The 19,711-nt window shown below is 50.1% G+C and overlaps 1 protein-coding gene across 6 annotated transcripts in view; it reads left to right on the forward strand.

Annotated features, from left to right (window-relative positions):
* Positions 1-19,711, forward strand: part of TDRD7 (tudor domain containing 7) — a 71,613-nt gene that overhangs the window by 26,106 nt on the left and 25,796 nt on the right. For 4 of the 6 annotated variants that reach the window (XM_051856279.3, XM_070054746.2, XM_089318636.1 and 1 more), the window contains exons 6-8: positions 1,152-1,369; positions 11,978-12,561; positions 14,984-15,170. In XM_051856279.3, coding sequence (XP_051712239.3) covers positions 1,152-1,369; positions 11,978-12,561; positions 14,984-15,170 — 989 coding nt within the window. The remainder of the gene's footprint in view (positions 1-1,151; positions 1,370-11,977; positions 12,562-14,983; positions 15,171-19,711) is intronic. The other 2 variants (XM_089318637.1, XM_089318638.1) reach the window with 1 other exon arrangement.

Consider the following 19,711-nt stretch of genomic DNA (forward strand, 5'->3'; position numbering starts at 1 on the left):
TTGCAGACCCTGCTGGGCCTGCTCTCCTTAAGGGAGGTCTGCCCTGTGCAGAGAAACTCCTAGTTCTTGTTGTTCTTCCTGATCCTTGAATCTCACTGTTAGAGAAGAACTCAGATAAATTAGCCATGCACTCAATAGGAAAAGTATATGAACACTCTGGGTGCTTCTGCTCTCTGTGCCCATCGAGTCTTGGGAAGGGCAGCCCCTCATGCCCTCTGGTGGAAAGGGCAGTTAGCATCTGAGGGTGCTCAGGGAGTGGCCCGCCCTAGGGCAGCCCCAGACGAGTCCCTGTGTCTCTACCAGCCAGTTAAAGATAATGCAAAATAGAAATGACTGAGACCCAGCTGCGGTACTGCTTGTAGAAGGTAATTTTTAATTCACGCTGGTTTATATGCCAGTGAAATTTTGAAGGGATTTGGAATGAATTTCGTAATTCTTGAAATACCAGAACTGACAGCTATAATGAACACTCAAAATTTTGTATTGTCTTAGGGTGTTAATCCAGGCATTCTAAATTTTAAATAAAAAAATAAATATATGAGAGCTAGCTAAAACTTTGTAAATATCTACTTATGAAAGATAAACATTAGAAAAATAAAAATAAAGCATTAATAGTTATCTGTAGGTTCCAAGCTTTTTATTCATGTTTATGAACTGAAGCTGGGGCAGTTCTTGAAGCAGGATTGTTTATTAATAAATTATTTATTTTCCTTAATAATTGGGGAAAGTAACCACAATCTTAAAATCTGAATCAATTTTTTATCTCTATAAAGTGTTCTTCTGTCATATCATTATGCTTTTGTAGACTATAAATTCAGCATTGCATATATACCAATATCATCTAAACTTTTACCTGCCTTAGTTACAGGTAGCAAATGTCTGACTAAGTAGTAAATGTCACAGAAGATCATTCTGATGTCTAAAGTAAACCGTGAGATGTCCTTGCAAGAGAGAGGGGCGAGGTCTCTTCTGCGGGTTTCTGGACCCCGCTGCTCCCTGCAGGGGTAGAGCGTCCTACTGCTGGTCTGCCTGAGCCTGCTCCCTTCTCAGTCCCTTAGTCCCCAAAAACCTGCAGACACCTGTAGATGGTAATGGGGATCACCTAAAATGTTGTGCGTTTCGGTTAATTCTATCATTTTTTTAATTTGAAGATAATTTAAATCAGACTGTTGAAAAACCAAATGTCTCGCCTCCTGCTTCTTACACTTATAAAATGGATGAGGTTCAAAACCGCATAAAGGAAATATTAAACAAGCATAACAATGGCATTTGGATATCTAAGCTTCCACATTTTTACAAAGAATTATATAAAGAAGACCTTAACCAAGGAATCTTACAGCAGTTTGAACACTGGCCTCATATCTGCACGGTACGTTCCTCCCTCCCCCGCTCTCACGCCTCCTCCCCGCCCAGCTGTCCGATCTGAGGTGTAAGTCACACCACCTTTGCCCAGGGAGTGTGAGCGCTGTGCATGTGTTGCCTCCTTAATCTCTATCGCTAAGATTAGCTCATGTTGATTCTTATTCACAGAAGTATGTCAGGGTTGAGGGCTCTATGTGTGTTGTAATTGCTGTGGTTATATATGTATTTTTTTGTTGTTTTAAATCATCTTTAAAGTGCATTTAATATGTGGTAATATGTACTGTGTAGCATCTTGTATTGGTTGAACTGCCACCAATAAACACTATTAGTTTTGCCATTTTAATAACTTGGACGTACTAGTACCACATTGTTCATTAGCCTCACATTTTATATGCTCACTCATGAGCAGTCTTGAAGACTTAGCTGAACAAGTTCTAATTATTTATAGAGCAACTTATTTTGAAATTAATTTGGTGTTCATGTTTAAAACTTTTACAAACTTTCTTCAGAGAAAAATTGAACAAAGGAAAAACACAGAATGAAGTATCAGTTTCTGTACCTGCTCCTACCTGGGAGTTTAGAATTATAACCAGATAACACAGAATGGTTCAGTTTAGCCAGAGAGAGTCACCTAGATCCCTAAACCAAAGTAACCTTTAGATATTTCTTAAATGTGGAATATATTCAGAATCGGTTTTAAATGATAGCATTTATTTAAAATATTTTCAAAATGTGACTTTTAAATGGAGCTTTAACAGCTACTTGGTGCTTTTAAGTTTGTGGAATTAAGTATGTGTGAGAATTATGTGTTTTTTGATATAGAGGTGATTTAAAAATAATTTTTATTTCTCATTTCAAAGGCAGAGAGAAGGAGAGGGAGAGAGTGAGTGAGTGAGTTAGGGAAAGAAACATCTCCCATCTGCTGGATCGTTCCCCAAATGCCTGCAACACTTGAGGCTGCATCAGGCCAAAGATGGTAGCCAGGGACTTAATCTGAGTCTCCCAAGTATGTGAACCATCACCTGCTGCCCTCAGGGTGCACATTAGCAGGAAACTGGAACCTGGGGCTTGAACCCAGGGGCTCTGAGATGGGACGCAGGTGTCCCAAGTGTCACCTTAACCACTGTGTCAAACCCTGGCCTGACTTCCCCATTTCTGAGGAGGCATTTGAGGAAGTTGCGCCAGGCTGCTTGAGTTTTAAGATTCAAGGTCTGTTGCCCCTTCTTGAAATTCATGTGGTTGGGGCCAGTGTTGTGGCACAGCAGGTAAAGCCACCACCTGCAATGCTGGCATCCCATATGGTCACCCATTCAAGTTCTGGTTGCTCCACTTCTGATCCAGCTCCCTACTAATGCACCTGGGAGAGCAGCAGAAAATGGCCCCAAGTGCTTGGGCCCCTGCACCCACGTGGGAGACCCAGATGAAGCTCCTGGCTGCTGGCTGCAGCCTGGCCCAGCTTTGACCATTGTGGCCACTGGGGAGTGAACCAGCAGATGGGAGAGCTCTCTCCCTGCCTCTGTCTATAACTTTCAGATAAGTAAATAAAAAGAAATGCATGTGTTTCCTTTATTTATTTATTTTTCTGACAGGCAGAGTTAGAGAGAGAGAGAGAGAGATCTTCCTTTCGTTGGTTTACCCCCCAAATGGCTGCTATGGTCAGTGCGCTGCGCCGATCCAAAGCCAGGAGCCAACTGTTTCTTCTGGTCTCCCATGCAGGTGCAGGGCCCAAGCACCTGGGCCATCCTCCATTGCACTCCCGGGCCACAGCAGAGAGCTGGACTGGAAGAGGGGCAACCGGGACAGAATCCGGCACCCCGACCGGGACTAGAACCCGGGGTGCTGGTGCTGCAGGCAGAGGATTAGCCTCATGAGCCGCGGCGCTGGCCTTCCTTTATGTTTTAAACCCATAGATATTCATAGCAAGTTTTTGGTGAATTTAGAGCCTTTATTTTTTAAGCTTTGATAAAAATATCTTCTTTACAATAAAGAAACATTTCAGGAAAACTTCACACATTCTTAACAAATCATGTTCCTGGTTATTTTAATGCTCCATGATAATTAGTGTTATTTGTGTAGCTTTATTTATGGCTTTTTGGGGGGAATTTTCCTCCTGGCTCCTCTTCGTGTCTCCAGCATCCCGGAACGTCTCTTGCTAGGATCATGGATAAGAGAGCCACTGCCCTTAGTGATGTTAAACCACCACCTGAGGTGAACGGTGCCTTAGTAGGTTCCAGGTGCTGAACGTGAGGACGTTGCTGCTGCTGCTGCTTTCAGAACTTGAGTTCAGCTTTGCGTATGCAGTGAGGGTGGAGATGAAGCAGAAGTGCTGTGCACCCGTGTGGTCTGTGCACCGTGTCATCATCACTGCTGGTTCAGCTTAGAGGAGCCTTGTGGCCAGGATGCCAGAAACAGCCAGCCACGCCGATGCCTGGGGATGCTTTGCAGAACTTTGTGTTGTCATTTTTGAATATTTCTTCTAGCAGCCTGCTGGGGAAACAGCTTTAAACAGTTACAGCGTAGTTCTTTCTCCCTTCCAACTTGTTTTCACCTCTCTGCAAAGCAGAAACACGGATAGTATGCCCAGACCTGTTACTCTAGACAAGGTCTGGTGGTCTTGAAGGCTATGTGGGCAATTTAGGGAAAGAAAGAGCTTGATAAGAGGTGTCTCTCTCTCTCTCTCTCTCTCTCTCTCTCTCTCTCTCTCTCTCAATTGTCAGGTGACTGAGGGAGGAATCAAATGTAGTAAAATATTCTATATGGAAAAGGTTGAAAAGTAAAGTTCTAGAAGAAATAACAATCACTCGTAGTTCTACCACCAGAGAGAACCACTTACAGGGATGTCTGTCTGAAGGCCAGATGCAGCGGCATTAGCTTCCAGGGCCAAATGGCCGCTCTGAACTTTGACCCACACGGAGGTTCTAATCAGCTGTGTTCTGTAAGCCACTTAACAAAGATGTTGTTGGGTGGCATCTTGATGCAGGCAGAAGGATGCTTGGGATGTATTCTCAACTGTTTAGCACTCACACATGGCAAGTGTGTGCTGAGAGCTTTAGGAGCTGAAGGGAATGTAGAGTCATTAGCGAAGGAACCCAGGACAGTGAGGCCTGCTGACTCCAGGTCCTGGAGTGTGTGAGTCCCCACTGGATCCTAGGAGAGGGACCGTGACACCTCTGGCCAGGATGGAACTGTGGTCTTAGTGTCCTTAATCCTGGTGGTACGGACTGGTCTTTATAAAGTGCTTTTTGGGCCAGCTGCTAACCCAGCGTGGCCCCTGCCCTGTGGTACTTCCTATCTGGCAGGCAGAGTACACCTTGAGTGAGCTATAATAAGTCTGCAGTTGTCCCCAGGGAGAGCACAGGGTGCTGAGGGAGTGTGTAAGCAGGAGGGACCCTGCTTGGCCCCAGAGGGGGTGGCCGGTCCACCGAAACCTGACAGATGAGCCAGGCACAGGGAGGTGCGAGAGCACTCAGCCCCGAGAAGCAAGCTGGTGCCACGGCCCTGAGAGAAACATGGAGGCCGAAGGCACTGAGCTGGGAGAGAGCAGCGGCAGAGGCGGGCACCCCGGGGAAGGGGCCGCCTCCCGGTGCTCCCCGTGGGCCATGGCCTCTGTTAACTGATTTCTTCTAAAGCTCGTGAGATCCAGCCTCAAACTCACCGAGCAATGACTTGAACCTCAGAGACTTGTTGACATTCTCCAGTCTCTGCCATTTGGTTGGAGAGATGCCAGGGCTCTCATTAGCCAGAAACTCTGCCGTGGGTGTCTTGGCTGCAGCTGGGTGGTGCCTAGAGGCCAGGGGCTCATTGTTGAGCCAGACTGGATGCACTCCGTAGAGGAACATCTCTGCCAACAGCCCCCAACCTCCTGGGAGGCACTGGCAGGACAGATGGGAACCAGGCTGAGCTGGGCTGGAGGCACACCAGGCCCTAATGGCATTTCGTGAATGACAGCATAAAATTATAGGCCATAAATGCAGAAAGCAATGCTGATTCCACGACTTCTTGAGAGCTTGCATACAGGTATTTGCTGCTAGTCTGGGCCGTGTGACAGCCGTCTTCCTGCCCACTGAAAGTCACCAGGCTTCGTGGTACAGTCCCATACCTCAGACTATGAAAAACTGTTCAAGTTCTGCACGGCAGCCCTGTCACTTACTCAGATACTGTTTTTCTGTTCGGGGGATGTTGAGGAAATCTGTGTTCACTTTCATTGTGATGATTTAATGGTGTGAGATAATAAAGCTCCTTGCAGTCCATGCTAAGTGAATTTCTTGCCCAAGTGAAGCCTGAATATTTTGGGGTTAGAAACAAACAACTTGGATTCCTAAGGAAGTAGAACACAGACCACAGTGAATATCCAGGATCTCTGGTCTCTGCTGCAATCAGCATCGCCAGGCCAGCAAAAAGCAGCATGCAGAAGGCGACGGAGGGCTGGGGAGGACAGTCATTGTCTTGGAGAAACAACACCTCAGTTCTTTTGCAATTTTTCAGTGTGCTGAACACATTATTGGAACGATTTTGAAATTTAATTTCAATGACTATCTGAACAGGAAAGAGATAAAAGAGCACCGTGGCAAAATCAAAATAGAGATGTTGGGGAATAATCTGATGTCGTCACTCTGAAGCTTGAAGGAGAAGCTGCTGTTACGGCCCGTGTGGGCCGTGGGTTAGATGTTTGCCTTGTCATGTCTTAGCTGTGCAGCTGCCAGCACTCGGAACGCCGTCTCAGAGCCGCAGCCTGCCCTGGAGTGTGACTAGTTCTGCCCACGTCGCGGAGTTGCTGTGAGAACTGCAGAAGTTAACAGGGGAAGCCGCTGCCGAGACAGTGTTTAGGAAGAGGCAGCTGATGCTTTGTGAGGGGCAGTCCACACTTGCAGCGGGCCAGACCCATTGCTGGCCCAAGGACGTGTCCAGTAAGCTCTAGAAAGGAAGCATCTCGGTGACCACAGAGAAGAAGCTCAAGAGGAAAGCAAGAAGGTTTAATCTTATGTCGATAAGGAGCAGTGGCTGGGATGAAGCTAAGAACGTGAGTTGCTGCCAGCGCAGAGGAGTGGCCTCCTCCATCCTCACCTCTTCGCGTACCTTCCCCTACCTGTGCCAGAAGCACCCAGAACGAGGAAAGCCTCGCGTGCTCAGTGACAGCCACACCTGCCAGCCAAGGTCGTCCCGGAAAGCTCTGCACGTGTGTGACCAGGGGAAGACTCTGTCCTTGTCCTGTGAGAGGATGTGCGCGGGAGGCCTGAGCTGGGGCCCGGCTGCAGCAAAATGCCCTGAAGTTGATCCTGATGGAAACAGTTGCAGTGTGTGTCTGAGGTCAGCATCAGTGAAAAGTCCTTCCTGGGTCAAAGGCGGGGAGTGGGAGCGTTTGTGCCTCAACAGAGATAAAGGCTCTAAAACTGGTCATCTCGACGGAGGAGCCAGGGTCTCCGGAGAGACGGCTTGTTACCCCTGCAAGGGACTTCTTCCTTTACCTGTGGTGGAATCTCCGTGGAATATGCCACAAACCCAAACACCATCAGCTGAAAATCGGCAACCTCTCCCACTGGCATCGGTAAAGTGCTGCCAACATGGCTCTGGACATAGAGGGATGGCAGTGAGTGGACTTGGGAGCTCACTTGGGTGCGTGCTCCTGCGTGCTGTCGTTGCCCCTCCTGCTGCCCTCACATGCTTCAGGCCCGGGCTGAGGAGGGGGTCTGCCCTGCAGCTCTGACACCACTGGGGACCGGTTCCTCCTCTCTTTCTTGGTTGTCTAACTTGAGCATGTGTCACCGTTAGCGCAAAAAGGCTGCTACTTAAGGAGGACACCAAGCCAGTCTTTCTGTGACCTGGGTAGTCATAGGATAGAAACTTCTTTGTTTCTGTGGTTGCTAGGTACCCAGGAGTCTTTTATCCACTGCCAAAGCCACTGTTTTATTTTTCAGTTGTGTTTGGGAGGCTCTGTTTTGTGTTTGGTTGGTTTGGGTGGTGGTTTTTGGGTTGTCTTGAGTTCATAACCACTACTGTTGTTTGGAGTTCTGGAGAGCAGGTCTCCAGGTAAATGTGATTCTACTGTACCCTGTTAGGTTTCTATTGAAATGAAATTTAGAACTTAAAGCTTCACCACAGAGAGCCACTACCCCATAGAAACAAATGTGTGCCCATACAAATACTTTGGGAAGCTTCTGGATTTAATTGGATGATGCCAATTCTGTTATAGAATCCCAAAGAAAATTCTAATTTCATAAGAGCCAGAATCGCAGGCATACTCTACAGAATTAGCAGCTGAGACTTCATAGAACCAAAGAAGCTGGCTTCAGGAACTTAAGTTTATGGCATGGGTAAAGCCAGAAAGAATTAAAGACGTTTTAGAGTTAAGTGAAGTTTTCTGGGCATATAGGATGAAGACTTTTATGTGTGATCAACAGGTTCCTGAAGAAGTGGATGTGTTGAGTCCTTGGGCCTCACATCTGTGAAACCTGGATACATCTACTTCGAACTTACAGGAACCCAGGGGCGCGTGAGAGGAGGAGCTCACTCAGCTGGTGGCTTCACAGGAGGCAGAAAGCAAGCTGAACACAATGACCGGTAGGGAGGTAAAGTGTAGGAGGTGTAGACTCTTCTGATGGTTGCCAAGGAGGTGAGAGCTTGTGTGTCACCCGTCTCTCCTGCCAGGAGGTGCAAGTGGGGAGGGAGGGGCGGTCAGTACATAGGACGTGGAGTGACAGGGCAAGCCAGTTCCCCACCATTGGACTGGTCGTTTCTTAGGTGGACTTCCAGAACCAAAGGAAAAATGTAGAGCCACAAAGCCAAAGAAAACACAAAGGACGAGGGCAGGACTGTGATGCTGAGTCTCCTGCAGCTGAAGAGACCTCGGACCTCAGGTACAGGCCTGGGCCAGATGGACTAGAGCAACCGGAAGCTGGAAGAGTCCGCTCTCCAGAGACCACCTGGCTTGGGTAGCTGCCGATTATCACATTAAGGACATAATAGAAGCCACAGCTCAAGTAGATGCGGATGTGAAGGCCAGGAGTGTGCTGGAGTGGAGCGTGTCAGTCTTCTCAGTGCGTCAGAGCGCCCTAATGAGGGGCACCCTACAGGAGTCCCACATTGTAACAGTTCCTGTCTTCAGGGAGGTTCTTGTAGCAGGCCTCCTTCCTAAGCCCATGTGCCAGGAAATTAAAAAGAAATGGCACATTTTGTGGAAGACAGATGGCTTTTCCCAGCATGCCTGGGGAAAGCAAGTTTCCATTCATACGAAAAAATAGAATGGAAGCTGAAAAAAATTTTACGCTTGTTTTAAATTATATTCTTAAACTCTAAAACAATATGTTTCATGATTTTTTTCCCCTACAAATTGGCATTCTTTGGAGATTAGCTAATGAAGGATGTGGACCGGGCATGTTTTCCACATCACAAAATCTGCCCACGAGTGCTTGCCTGGGGTGTTAAAGGATGTGTGCATCGACCCCAAGCCATGTCAGTTCAATTCCTAAGGTGACACCTTCATCTTAGTAAATGCTCACTTCAACTTAAAGAGGCCGGATCACTAGAGAACAGATGGAATTCAAGCACATAACCAATCCTTTTGAGATTAAAATAAATACTGGAAAGACGCGTGCAGTTCTAGAAACTAGTCATTTGATGGGGGTGGGGTTATCTACCTTAAACTTTAAAAATGAGGTAAAACTCCAAGCAAAGAAACCAGCCTTCTAGTATGGACAATCAGTTGGCCATCATTTGGACTTTGGGTAGGGTAAGGCTTACAGGTCAGAATTTTTAATTTGTGGCTGACTGGCAAAGTTGAACTTAAATGTTGCAGACACAGCCCTGGAAGCTTACTACTTCCAGATGACCTTTAAGCATTATTATGGAACAAAGGCCAGAGAAAGGAGAATTCTACTCTTGCGCTGGGCTATGTCCGCTCAGAAGTGGACATAGCATTTGTAACTTCTGTTACAGTAGCGGTTCCTATCTGGAAGAACTCGCGTGGTCATGGGCAGAGGCCATGTCTACAGGTTTGAGGAAGTTAAGGGCGTGGCTAGGCAGTTGATCCTGCTCGCGTCTTAAGGCACAGATGGAATGGAAGCTTTGTGACTGGGAGGGGGAGGCTAAACACATTAAAGTGTCCCATACTCCCCATTCCTTTCTCATTGGGAAGAACGGACCATACAACCAAAGTATCCTCCTCTTCCTCTGTGGCATAGAAGCAGCCATGTGGACGGTTGGAGATTGGGACTTAGGAAAGTGGCTGGAAATCAGTAAGATGGGCTATTGTCCGCTGAAACCAGCCTCTGCTGGCCACTGCAGAGAAGGTGTTGGGAAGAGGTGGGTAGGTGACAACTGGAGTGTGTTTTTAAGGTGGGTCTGCAGGCTCCACTGGCGTTGGACACAAGGTCTCCCTTGTCTAAATCTAACATCACCTCAATTGGGATCTCTACGATAAGTGAATTACACACTAAATTCTGTTTTGTTTTTCCATTTGCTGGTTGCAAAAGTGTGCTGAGCAAACCTTCTCAGATACCCAGTCTGTATTCTTGTGTCTTAATGAGTGTCTTAGGACAGTGAAGATTGGCATTTTCAGATTCCAGGTTTTAAAAAGTGGACTTAACTGCTGAGAGATGGATGAATACTACTCTAAATATTGGCTGTCCTGTGGCTGAAAATTAGGGACATAACTTTTGGTGCTCTAGTAATATGCCATCCGGAGTGTAACAGGTGCCAGCAAAAGGCCACCACTGATGCAGCTGCTAACACTGCCCCGGTCGCCGCTGCTCACTCTCGCCATGGAGCCTCCCCTCAGTCCTCAGCACTGAAGCACAGAGGAATGAGGAGGAAAACCGGAAGTTCTGTATTTATATTAGCGTGGTTCACTCTCTATGGATCACCTGGAATGTATGGTCAGACTAGCAGTAATGTGTTGTAATGTCAAACTGTCTTTCACTTAGTGAAGCTCTGCTCTGGTAAGATGATTTCTTCTTCTTTTCCATTAAAGATTCATTTTATTTATTTGAAAGGCAGAGTTACAGAGAGGCAGAGGCAGAGAGAGAGAGGTCTTCCATCCACTGGTTCACTCCCGAAATGGCTGTAATGGCTGGAGCTGAGCAGATGCAAAACCAGGAGCCAGGAGCTTCTTCTGGGTCCTCCACGTGGGTGGTGCAGGGGCCCAAGAACTTGGGCCATCCTCTGCTGCTTTCCCATGCACATTAGCGGGGAGCTGGATCAGAAGTGGAGCTGCTGGGACTCGAACCAGCACCCATATGGGTTGCCAGCACTACAGGCCAGGGCTTTAACCTGCTGAACCACAGCACCAGCCTCACCTTCTTTCTTTATACACATTTAAATTCTTCTGAGGCGTGATGTGAGAGTGAAGTAAACAGAGTCATTATTCTCTGTCCATGAGTGCCCTCCCGTGTACTTTACAGTGCTGCTCTGCTGGGTCCAGGTGGGGCCTCTTGTAGGCCTGCGTTATCACCCAGTGGATCCTCCTCAGGGCTTATGTTACAGCTAACGAGCAGCTGAATAGGATCTGATAAAATAGGAACCTCCCAGAAGGCCATGAATGTTCACTTCAGTCTAATGATTTAGTACAGCTTTGGGGAAACTGTTTAGTAAAGGGTCAGATAGTAAATGTTCCAGGCTTCGCAGGCCAAAAACTGGGCAACTGTCACACACAGTCTGTGACAGCAACTCACCTCTGCCATTGTCATGTAGAAGCAGCCATAGAAAACACAAATTAACAAACGAACCTGTGTTCCATGAGACACTATTGTATATGGGATTCTATGTGATTTTCACATATCGTGATGTAATCATTCTTTTGATTTTTTTTTCTAATCATTTAAAAATATAAACATTATTCTTAGGTCATGAGCTGTGAGTTGCATTGGGCTGCAGCCTGTACTTTGGTTCTAGTAGTAGAAAGGCCTAGAACTTAGGGTAAAAACGGGATCATACGCCGGTTTCTCTTGCTTACTTGAAAAGGCAGCATCCAGCTGTGCCCCACGAGCACACTGCGCAGAGTCAGGGCCTGCTGGCACCCACGCGCCGGTGTTTCCAACACTGTCTGGGCAGTAACCACACTTGCTGCCCACTTTCTGTTGTGCTTGCCTTGAAAACTGCACCTGACCCTCTCCCCCACCCCAGACCAGGGCAGCTCTCTCCGAAAGAACAAAAAGCAGAGGCTTTTGTCTGGCCATTGCGGGAAGAAGAGGGAATGGGGCTCCTATGTTGTGGAAATTTCTCCTGGTTCTCTTCCCCGTGGCTTATTCCTGGCAGTTCTGACACCTTTTCACAGCTCCACAGCTCCACGTCCCCCTAAGCACAGTCAGGTTTGTAAGCTGATGCTCTGGCTTTGGCCGAGACCACGTGAGGGCCATGTCCAGGGCAGAAGCACCTAAGTCCAGGCACCTCCCAAGTGAAGTGAAGGCTTTCTTAGTCTCCTGTTTCCGGAATGTGGCCCTTGTTATCTGCAAGTGGAGGCAATGCATTAAATTCTTAATCACCTACAAGAATAAAGGGTGTGCTTTTATGTTCTCTTGGTCTTTAAAAGAGCGTTGCTCTCAAATTTAAGACACACTCATATGTTTTTTGGGTTGTTTCCAGCCACTGAGATGTCTGTCATGCTTTATTTAAAATTTTGCAGGTGGAAAAGCCCTACAGTGCTGGCCAGGATTCACTGCTTTATCCAGCCAAGAGAAAGCAGCCGCTGAGAAGCGAACCGGATGCTGAGAAAGTGCCCCAGCCCTTGCCACCATCTCCCAAAGCGCCCATGGTGAGAGGAAGCCCGGCCACTATGCCTGAGGACTTTAAGGGGAAAGTGGCCGAGCTGCTGGGGAAGTACTCGAGCGGCCTGTGGGCCAGCGCGCTCCCCAAGGCCTTTGAGGACGTCTACAAAGTGAAGTTCCCCGAGGATGCCTTGAAGAACCTCGCCTCGCTGGCTGACGTGTGCACCGTGGACTACATCTCGGGAAACCCACAGAAGGCCATTCTGTATGCCAAGCTCCCTGCTCCCGCCAACACGACCCCGAAGGAAGCCGGGCAAGCCCAGAGCAATTGCGATATCAAGTCTATGGTTGAGCAGGAGTATCTGCAGATTGAGGAGAACATCGCTGAAAGTGCCGAGGTCTCTGCGGAGGCCGTGACAGTGCCGCCGTTGGTCATCCCCACCGAGGCGTCCCCATCGGTCCTGGTGGTTGAACTGAGCAACACGAATGAAGTGGTGATCAGGCAAGCTGCGTTTTCTAGTTCCCTGGGTGCTGTTGTGGTGGGTGCTGGGGCTGAGGAAAGAATGCCAGTTTCCTGGTTCTGTAGAACGACAGTGAGGTGATCACAATAGCGTCTTAATGTCAGGAGTTCTCATGGGAAGAGGCTAGTGGGAGTTCTGGAAATTGGAGTGGTGATGATTGAAAAGCAATACCTACTCCATGAAAACAGCAAGTCCCTCCCTCCCCCAACACACACGCACACACACAGGGATACCACCACTGATCTGGTGCTGTGGAGAATTTCCTGCAAATCAAAATAGCTGAACGCTGCCTTCTTATGTGAAACACGAGTCTCTAATCATGGGAGCCCTGGCCCCCACTGCCTGGGAAGAGGGGTTGTTATCTCTAATGATAGCTGCAGCTATGACAAACAGTCCAACTCCAGACACTAGGGCTCCCGGAGAAACTACATGATGCAGACATTTAACTGCATTTCCCATGAGTGTTTTGAAGTACCCCTCATATACTGAAGGGCACACAGCTCCCTTCGGCCATTAGACATCAGAAAGCAACCTGGATCTCCCTGCGTGGACAGGAACCTTTGATATCTACTACCAGTAATCACTGGGGACACTGCCAGGCCCCAGGCACCCAGCCCTAGGCTGGGTCAGTCACGTCATTTCTGACTTGGTAGCAAGGACTGGCTGGAATCTGGACTAGGTCTAGGTCTTCAGTAGGAGGGTTGGGTTCAGGGCCTGCAGATTCTTTCATGACTTTTTCCAGTGTAAGTTTGGATCCTGGATTCAGCATTCTTACATTTCCAGCCAGACCAGCAAGCATGATAGGTAGTGTCTGGCTTTAGGTGGACCCTAGATCATGAACTCATCTCCCTGCCTCCATACGTGGCAGACTCTGGCCAGATGTGCTGTTCTGCACCTGTGTGTCCCAGGCAGGCCACAGGCACTGGAAGCTGGGGCTTCTGCGTTTAAAGGGCCCTGAGCGGTGCTGTGGCAAGCCCCTCAGATCCAACATAGGAATTGGCTGTCTCCAGTCTCAAAAATCAGCTCTGTATTTATGCCAGACCTAAATCGGCCTATTCATAATTGTTTGCCCCTTGCTCAGTGATCTGGTCAACGGATGACCTCATTCTTGTCATTACCATTCTCACACCCTCTGTAACGCCATCCCCCATCCTCACTCACGCCCGTAGCCCTCCTCCTCTCCTGGTTGCCACAGAGTGTAGATGGTGCCGCTTCTCACCCCTCCCCTCCCGGAGCCTGCCCTGAGCCCACCACCTCCCACAGGCCCCTGCCCTGCCTCTGTGAGTGGAGCTCCCGGGGCTGTGGCAGCACTGCAGCAGGGCAGCCCTGTGAGGCTCCAGGACCACGGAAGCCGGCACTGGAGCAGAATCCAGGGCCTGCTAGTTTCAGAGCCCAGGGAAACCGCATTCCAGGCAGTACCTTGGCATTTGCAAGGCTCAGTAAGTGTACATGATGGAGTATGGCAACGCTCCTCCTGCTGCTTCTGGAAGGAATAAAACCCATGCAATGTTCAGTGGTAAAGCAGCCACTGCTTCGAGAGAGGCTTCCTCTGTGGCCGAGGCAGCCCTACTGCTTCACGACCCGGACTTGGTTGCCAGGTTTCACATCCTGCAGGGAGGCCCTCGATGCGCTTGTCTGTCGAGGACTGAAAGTCAGGAAACCCACGGCCTGTGTGTGGCAGAAAGGAAAGGAGTACGTTTTGATAACATGAAGTAGGATGAGCTGACTGCAGTTGTCAGCCTCAGAAAAGGACAGAGAAAGATGGGGTGTATTCCGGGGAAAACGCCTCCCAGAAGGCACAGGAGGCGGGAGAGACCTTGGCTGCGGCGTGTGCTTCTTTTAAAAGTATCAGATTTTGGCATTTTGCTGCAGTTCTTCAGTAGTTTTCTGGAGGAGTTGTTTCATGGTGGTGATTTTTAGTGATTTTAAGGCGTGGCTTTTACTCTAGTAAAATTGCACTGCTTTTCAGAGCCCGCAGCCTATTCAGACCCAGCCTTAGTTAGGCCAGAGTTACCCACTAGATCCTCTTCTCAGTAAACCACGATGATCCCAGGTCACTGTTGCACGTCTGGCCTCCCGTGGTGTCTCGGTGGCCTGCAGTCTCTCCGTCCCATCCCTTCCCTGGGTCTCTGCTCAGCCTGCTCATCCCTGTGCTGTCTGGGGGTTGCTGTGTCGTGCGCTGTGTCAGGCCACGTCTGGTCTTGCCCACTCTCTACGGTAGCACATCTTCCATTTTCCAGAGGTGAAGGTTCACCAAGTGTGTGCTCCCCTCCCCATTGGTGCTCCCAGGGCTGAGGCTGGAGTGCGAGATGGCAGAGGAGAACTCTGCAGGGTGACGGTAGCAAATTCCTGTGCTTGGTCCTCCTCAGGGCTGCTTCACGTGTGTTTCCTCCTTGGATTCAGGTATGTGGGCAAAGACTATTCTGCCGCCCAGGAGCTGATGGAAGACGAGATGAAGGAGTATTACAGCAAGAACCCTAATGTCACACCAGTGCAGGCCGTGCACGTGGGGCAGCTGCTGGCCGTAAACGCAGAGGAGGACACTTGGCTACGGGCGCAGGTCGTCTCCACGGAAGAAAGCAAGATAAAGGCAAGCACTGCCGCTCTGTCTGTGCGTGTGCAGACGCATGTGTCAGTCCCCGGATGTAGGGGTGGTTTCTCCCGTCACGTCTCTTCTAACTGGATGTGGTTTTCTCCAGGCGCTGAAAAGCTGGTATCTGAAAACGCACCCTTGGTAGCTTCTAAGTCAGTGGCAGTCATAGCATCTCAGAAAACCTCCCTGGGCGCACCCGTGGCCGTGGTCGAGGCAGGAAAAGGTGCTGTGTGCTGCTGACCACAGCCCGGAAGGCTTCTTGCCAGGGCCGTGCTCTGGAGTGAAAGAAGCAGCATAGGTCAGAGGGGGTACCCCTCTTCTCTCCCCCTGCTGTGGCCAGGACCCTGGTCCTCCTCCAGGAGCTGCCCCCCGTGTCCGGGCGCTTGGCCCCAGTCCTGGAGGTCACCCTCTGCCCTCAGTGCAGAGCCCAGGAAGCAGAGCACCCTTGCCTTCAAGGCAGAGTTCTGCCGAGGGTAGTGGGGTCTCCTGGCGGAGCTGTTCGTGAACTGCACGAGCTTCGTGGCCATCTGTGGAGGGTCTGGGGAGAGAAGAGGGTCTTTTCTGTCTTGATTCTTAGAACGTTCCCCTTCCCTGGAAGGAAAGGCACGTACAGAGTTGCATGTGTCCCTGCCTTCTCGCTGGGAAGGACGGTTGATGGAGAGGCCCTTGTCTCCCAAGTGCATGGTCCCTAATGTTTGTCTGGGGCACTCCCAGGTGCCGGGAGAGATGTGTCCAGAGGCCGTCGGGCTTCCTCTAGCTTGTGTAAGCCAGGACACACACTTCTGTTTCTGCAGCCTCTATTCTGTAAGACAGAATCGGCCCCATGCACCCCGTTTGCCCCAGCCAGTAATCCCACTTGTCACCAGTGTGGATGAGCAGTCCCAGCACCCAGGCTTGAGCCCATCAGTCACTCGCTGCTGAAACCCCTGCCCAGCCCAGCACAGGTGGTCAGAGAGGGATAGGCCCTGCCCATCTCCAGAAGTAAGTCCATCTCAGCTACCTGGCCATCCTTTCCCACCCCCAGGGAAATGTAGGAGACTCCTTGACCAAATCCACAGACACAACTTTTGAGTAATTTGCCTAACTTTGACAATCTGAAAATTAGAAGACAGTCTGGCGGTGTCTTATGAACGCTTGACATTGGAGCCCTAAGCATTTGTCCAGGAAAAATGAAAACAGACCCTCGAGAAGGCCGGCGCGCGTGTGTCCCTAGCGGCTTTCTGGCACTGCCAAGCCACAAACAGCCCAGGTGTTCACCAGAGGTGATTGAGCGAACTGTAGTTTATTCCTACCGTGGAGTGCCATTCAACAATGAAAAGCAATGCACCACTGATGCGCACAACCACACGGGCAAACCGCAGACACAGGCATGTAACACCGTAGGCTTCCGTGTGCATGATACCTGAGGGCAGGTGAAGACCCGCCGGCTGTGAGGGAGTCAGACCAGTGATGAGGGCAGGAAGTGGAGCAGGCTAATTCAAGGGCGAGAGGGACCTTTTGAGGGCAGTGGAAATGCCCTGGATCCTGAGTATAGGGTGGTGATTTGGGGTATATTCAGTGGTTATTCGAGAAATATCTGGAAGGAGCCACAGGGCAAGCTGATCGCTGGACCAGTGGAGAGCACAGGGCCGTGATTGGTGGCTTGGGCATTCATCGTGTCTCTGCCCATTGTGGTTGTGTGTCCTCGGTCAGGTCCCTCCATTCCTCTGAGCCTCTAGCTGACAGGGGATAACTGTCCCCAGATGTTCCCAGATGACTTCTGTCCCCCACTCCCCTTTGAAAGTTGAGCAAAAGCCAAGCTATTTGAGGGTTTCTTAGGGAGAGAAGAACCACACATGGATGCCAGTGACCCATTACCAGTGCAGCACTGCCTGCAGTGGGTGATGCAGAGACCTGCCGGCGTCTCTGCCTGTCTCGGGGTCCCAGGGCTGGTCCTGGAGCCTCTGCCATGGCCTCTGCCTCTGCTTTGGCACATTACGCCCTGGAGTGAGGTAGCCTGAGTCTAAGACTCGGCTCTGCCTTTTCTAGACATGTGACCTGGGGGAAGCCACTGTACTTCTCTGACTCCTTACCCGTAAAATCAGATGCGGTCATCATGTTAGTGTTAGCGTCATAGGGACTTTTAACTCAGTCCTCACTGTTGTAGAGCATAGAACAAACAGACGGACCCTTGTTCTGCAGACCTTATGTCCTAGTGAGAAATAAAGACAATAAAGCAGTATCCAGGGAGCAGATGGAAGGGTCTCAGTGCCCTGAAGGAAACAGCCAGCTTCTGTGATAGGAAGGGCGGGAATGGTGACGTGCTGCCACGTGTGCACGGGGGCTTCCGGTGCCACTGTGGGGAGTGGACGGCAGTGGCGTGGAGGAAGGAAGGCTGCTACCTGTAACCTGAAGTGGGGTGCAGTCGTGGGCTCAGGGGTGGTGGGACAGTTCAGGATGTGTTTGGAGGTAGAACTGACAGGAGGTAAGCAAAAGAGAAGACTGGGCGCAGCTGCTAGAGCCACTGGTTGTGATTGGCAAGTCAGGGAGAAGAATCAGTATGGGGGAGACTCGAGAACTTTGTGGGACCTGTGTAGTGGGAAGATAGCTTTGAGATTTCACATGGGGAGTTTGGCGCTAGGGAGAAGCGAGGCTGGAGATACATCAGGTCGGCAGGGGTCAGCACACAGGTGCTACTTGAAGTCGTGGGACCAGGTGCTAGCCCCTGGGAAAGAATGCCCACTGAAGGAGAAAGGCCCAGGACCGGGCCCTGAGACTCTTGGGCTTCTAGATGGCAGGCAGAAGAGGAGCAGAGAGCAGTTAAGGGTGGCCAAAGGGAAGGAGAACCGGGGGTGAGGCGGCCGCCTGCACTTCAGGGTGGGTGTTGGGGATAAGGAAGGCGGCTCCTTGTCTGCTGCGGTGGTAGTGCGTAAGACAGCGCGGCTAAGGCCATCCTGGTCTGCCTTGTTCCCACCATCCTTGTGAAGCTGACAGAGCAGATTTATTGGGAGAAATCCCAGCTGCTTGTTTCTCTTGCGCTGAACTGTGTCTGGCAGCAGGCACTGCTTTCCTCTTTGCTTTCCAGTTGTGGATCCTTGGGGAATAGAAGGAGCCTGTGGGCACCCCGCTGGGATCTCCACCCCCTGGGGTGTGTGTTGGTTACTCAGATGGCATGTGAGACCGCTGGCCTCTTGGTGGCAGCAGAGGACCAGGAAGGGACTGGAGCCCAGTGGCAGGTCTGGGAGCCTGCTGGTGCTGATCCCCGGGCACCAGAAGGTACCCGGCCCTCACAGAGTGCAGGACATAGGGCAGGGCTGGCTGTGGTCAGAGTCACACCGGGCAACGTAGCGACAGGTGTTTTATAAACAAGCATGTGGTGCTGTGTGATGAAAAAGCAGCAACTGCGAACACTACAGGACCCCGCTGAGGACTTGGGAGCTGTCACTCTCCGGCCTGGCCTTGTGCTAAGAAGCCGTCTGCGTTTCCCCGAGGTCACGTCCCACTGTCTCCATGCCGGGTCTTGGAAGGGCAGAATCCAGGTTGCTGGTAGCAAGATGGCTGGAAAAGGACTTGCAGGCCCCCTGGACCCTGAGGCCAGAGAAGGAAGAGCAGGTGCTGCTTCAGTAGGGGAGAAGTGGACTCGCATTCATGCCTGACGCGAGGGCCTGGCCGGTGGCCTAGAGCAAGGCAGTGTTGAGTCAGGGGTGGACTCTAAGAGGTGGCCAGGTCCTGCAGGCCCACGTATCCCGGGGTAGGGCAAGGAGTGCGTGGTCTCTGCTGCTCCTCTCACCTTTGCTTCTCCACTGGGAGGATTTGTGTTGAGTATATTTGGTACCACAGTCTAGGCACTGGGAGGCTGGCCTGTGGTCCTTGATTTTCCTGCAGAAAGTGACAGACCCTTGCCTCCGTGTTGCCTGGTACTTCCTAGCATGCCGAGCCTTTGTTTTCTTCTTCTTCTTCTTTTTTTAAAGAACCATCATCTGCTTTGACTAGAGACACATACTAGGTTTTGAACACTTTCCCCCCAGATTCTGTTATTATTCTAAACCACCACTTAATGTTTCTAGATTTAATTTTTCTCAAAAGGAATGCTTTGTTTAGACAGTCCTTTTCAACTAAAAGTTCACTAAGTACTCTAAAAATAATAACCAGGGGTGGGTGTTCTTGCGCAGCAGGTTAAACCACCCCTTGGGACCCCTGCGTCCTGTGTTGGAATGCCTGGGATGGGGTCCCACCTCTGCTTCCAGTCCAGCTTCCTGTTAATGCACACCCTAGCTGACGATAGCTCAAGTACTTGGGTCTCTGCCACCCTCTTGGGAGACCCACATGGAGTTCCTGGCTCCTGGCTTTGCTGTTTGGTCATTTGGGAAGTGAACCAGCAGAAAAAAGATATCTTCCCCACTCTCCATCCCCCGTCATTTTTCTGTCACTCTGTTTTTCAAATAGAAAAATGAATAAATAAAATAACATCCAGGCTTGTAAGGATCTGTGCTACTGGTGAGGAAAAGTCCTGCAGGTTTCTGCAAACGTGGAACCCTGGCCAGCATGCTTGGGACCTT

Source organism: Oryctolagus cuniculus, chromosome 1 (genome assembly GCF_051225735.1).
Source record: "Oryctolagus cuniculus isolate XC-2025 breed Fujian yellow rabbit chromosome 1, ASM5122573v1, whole genome shotgun sequence".
Taxonomy (NCBI): Eukaryota; Metazoa; Chordata; class Mammalia; order Lagomorpha; family Leporidae; genus Oryctolagus; species Oryctolagus cuniculus.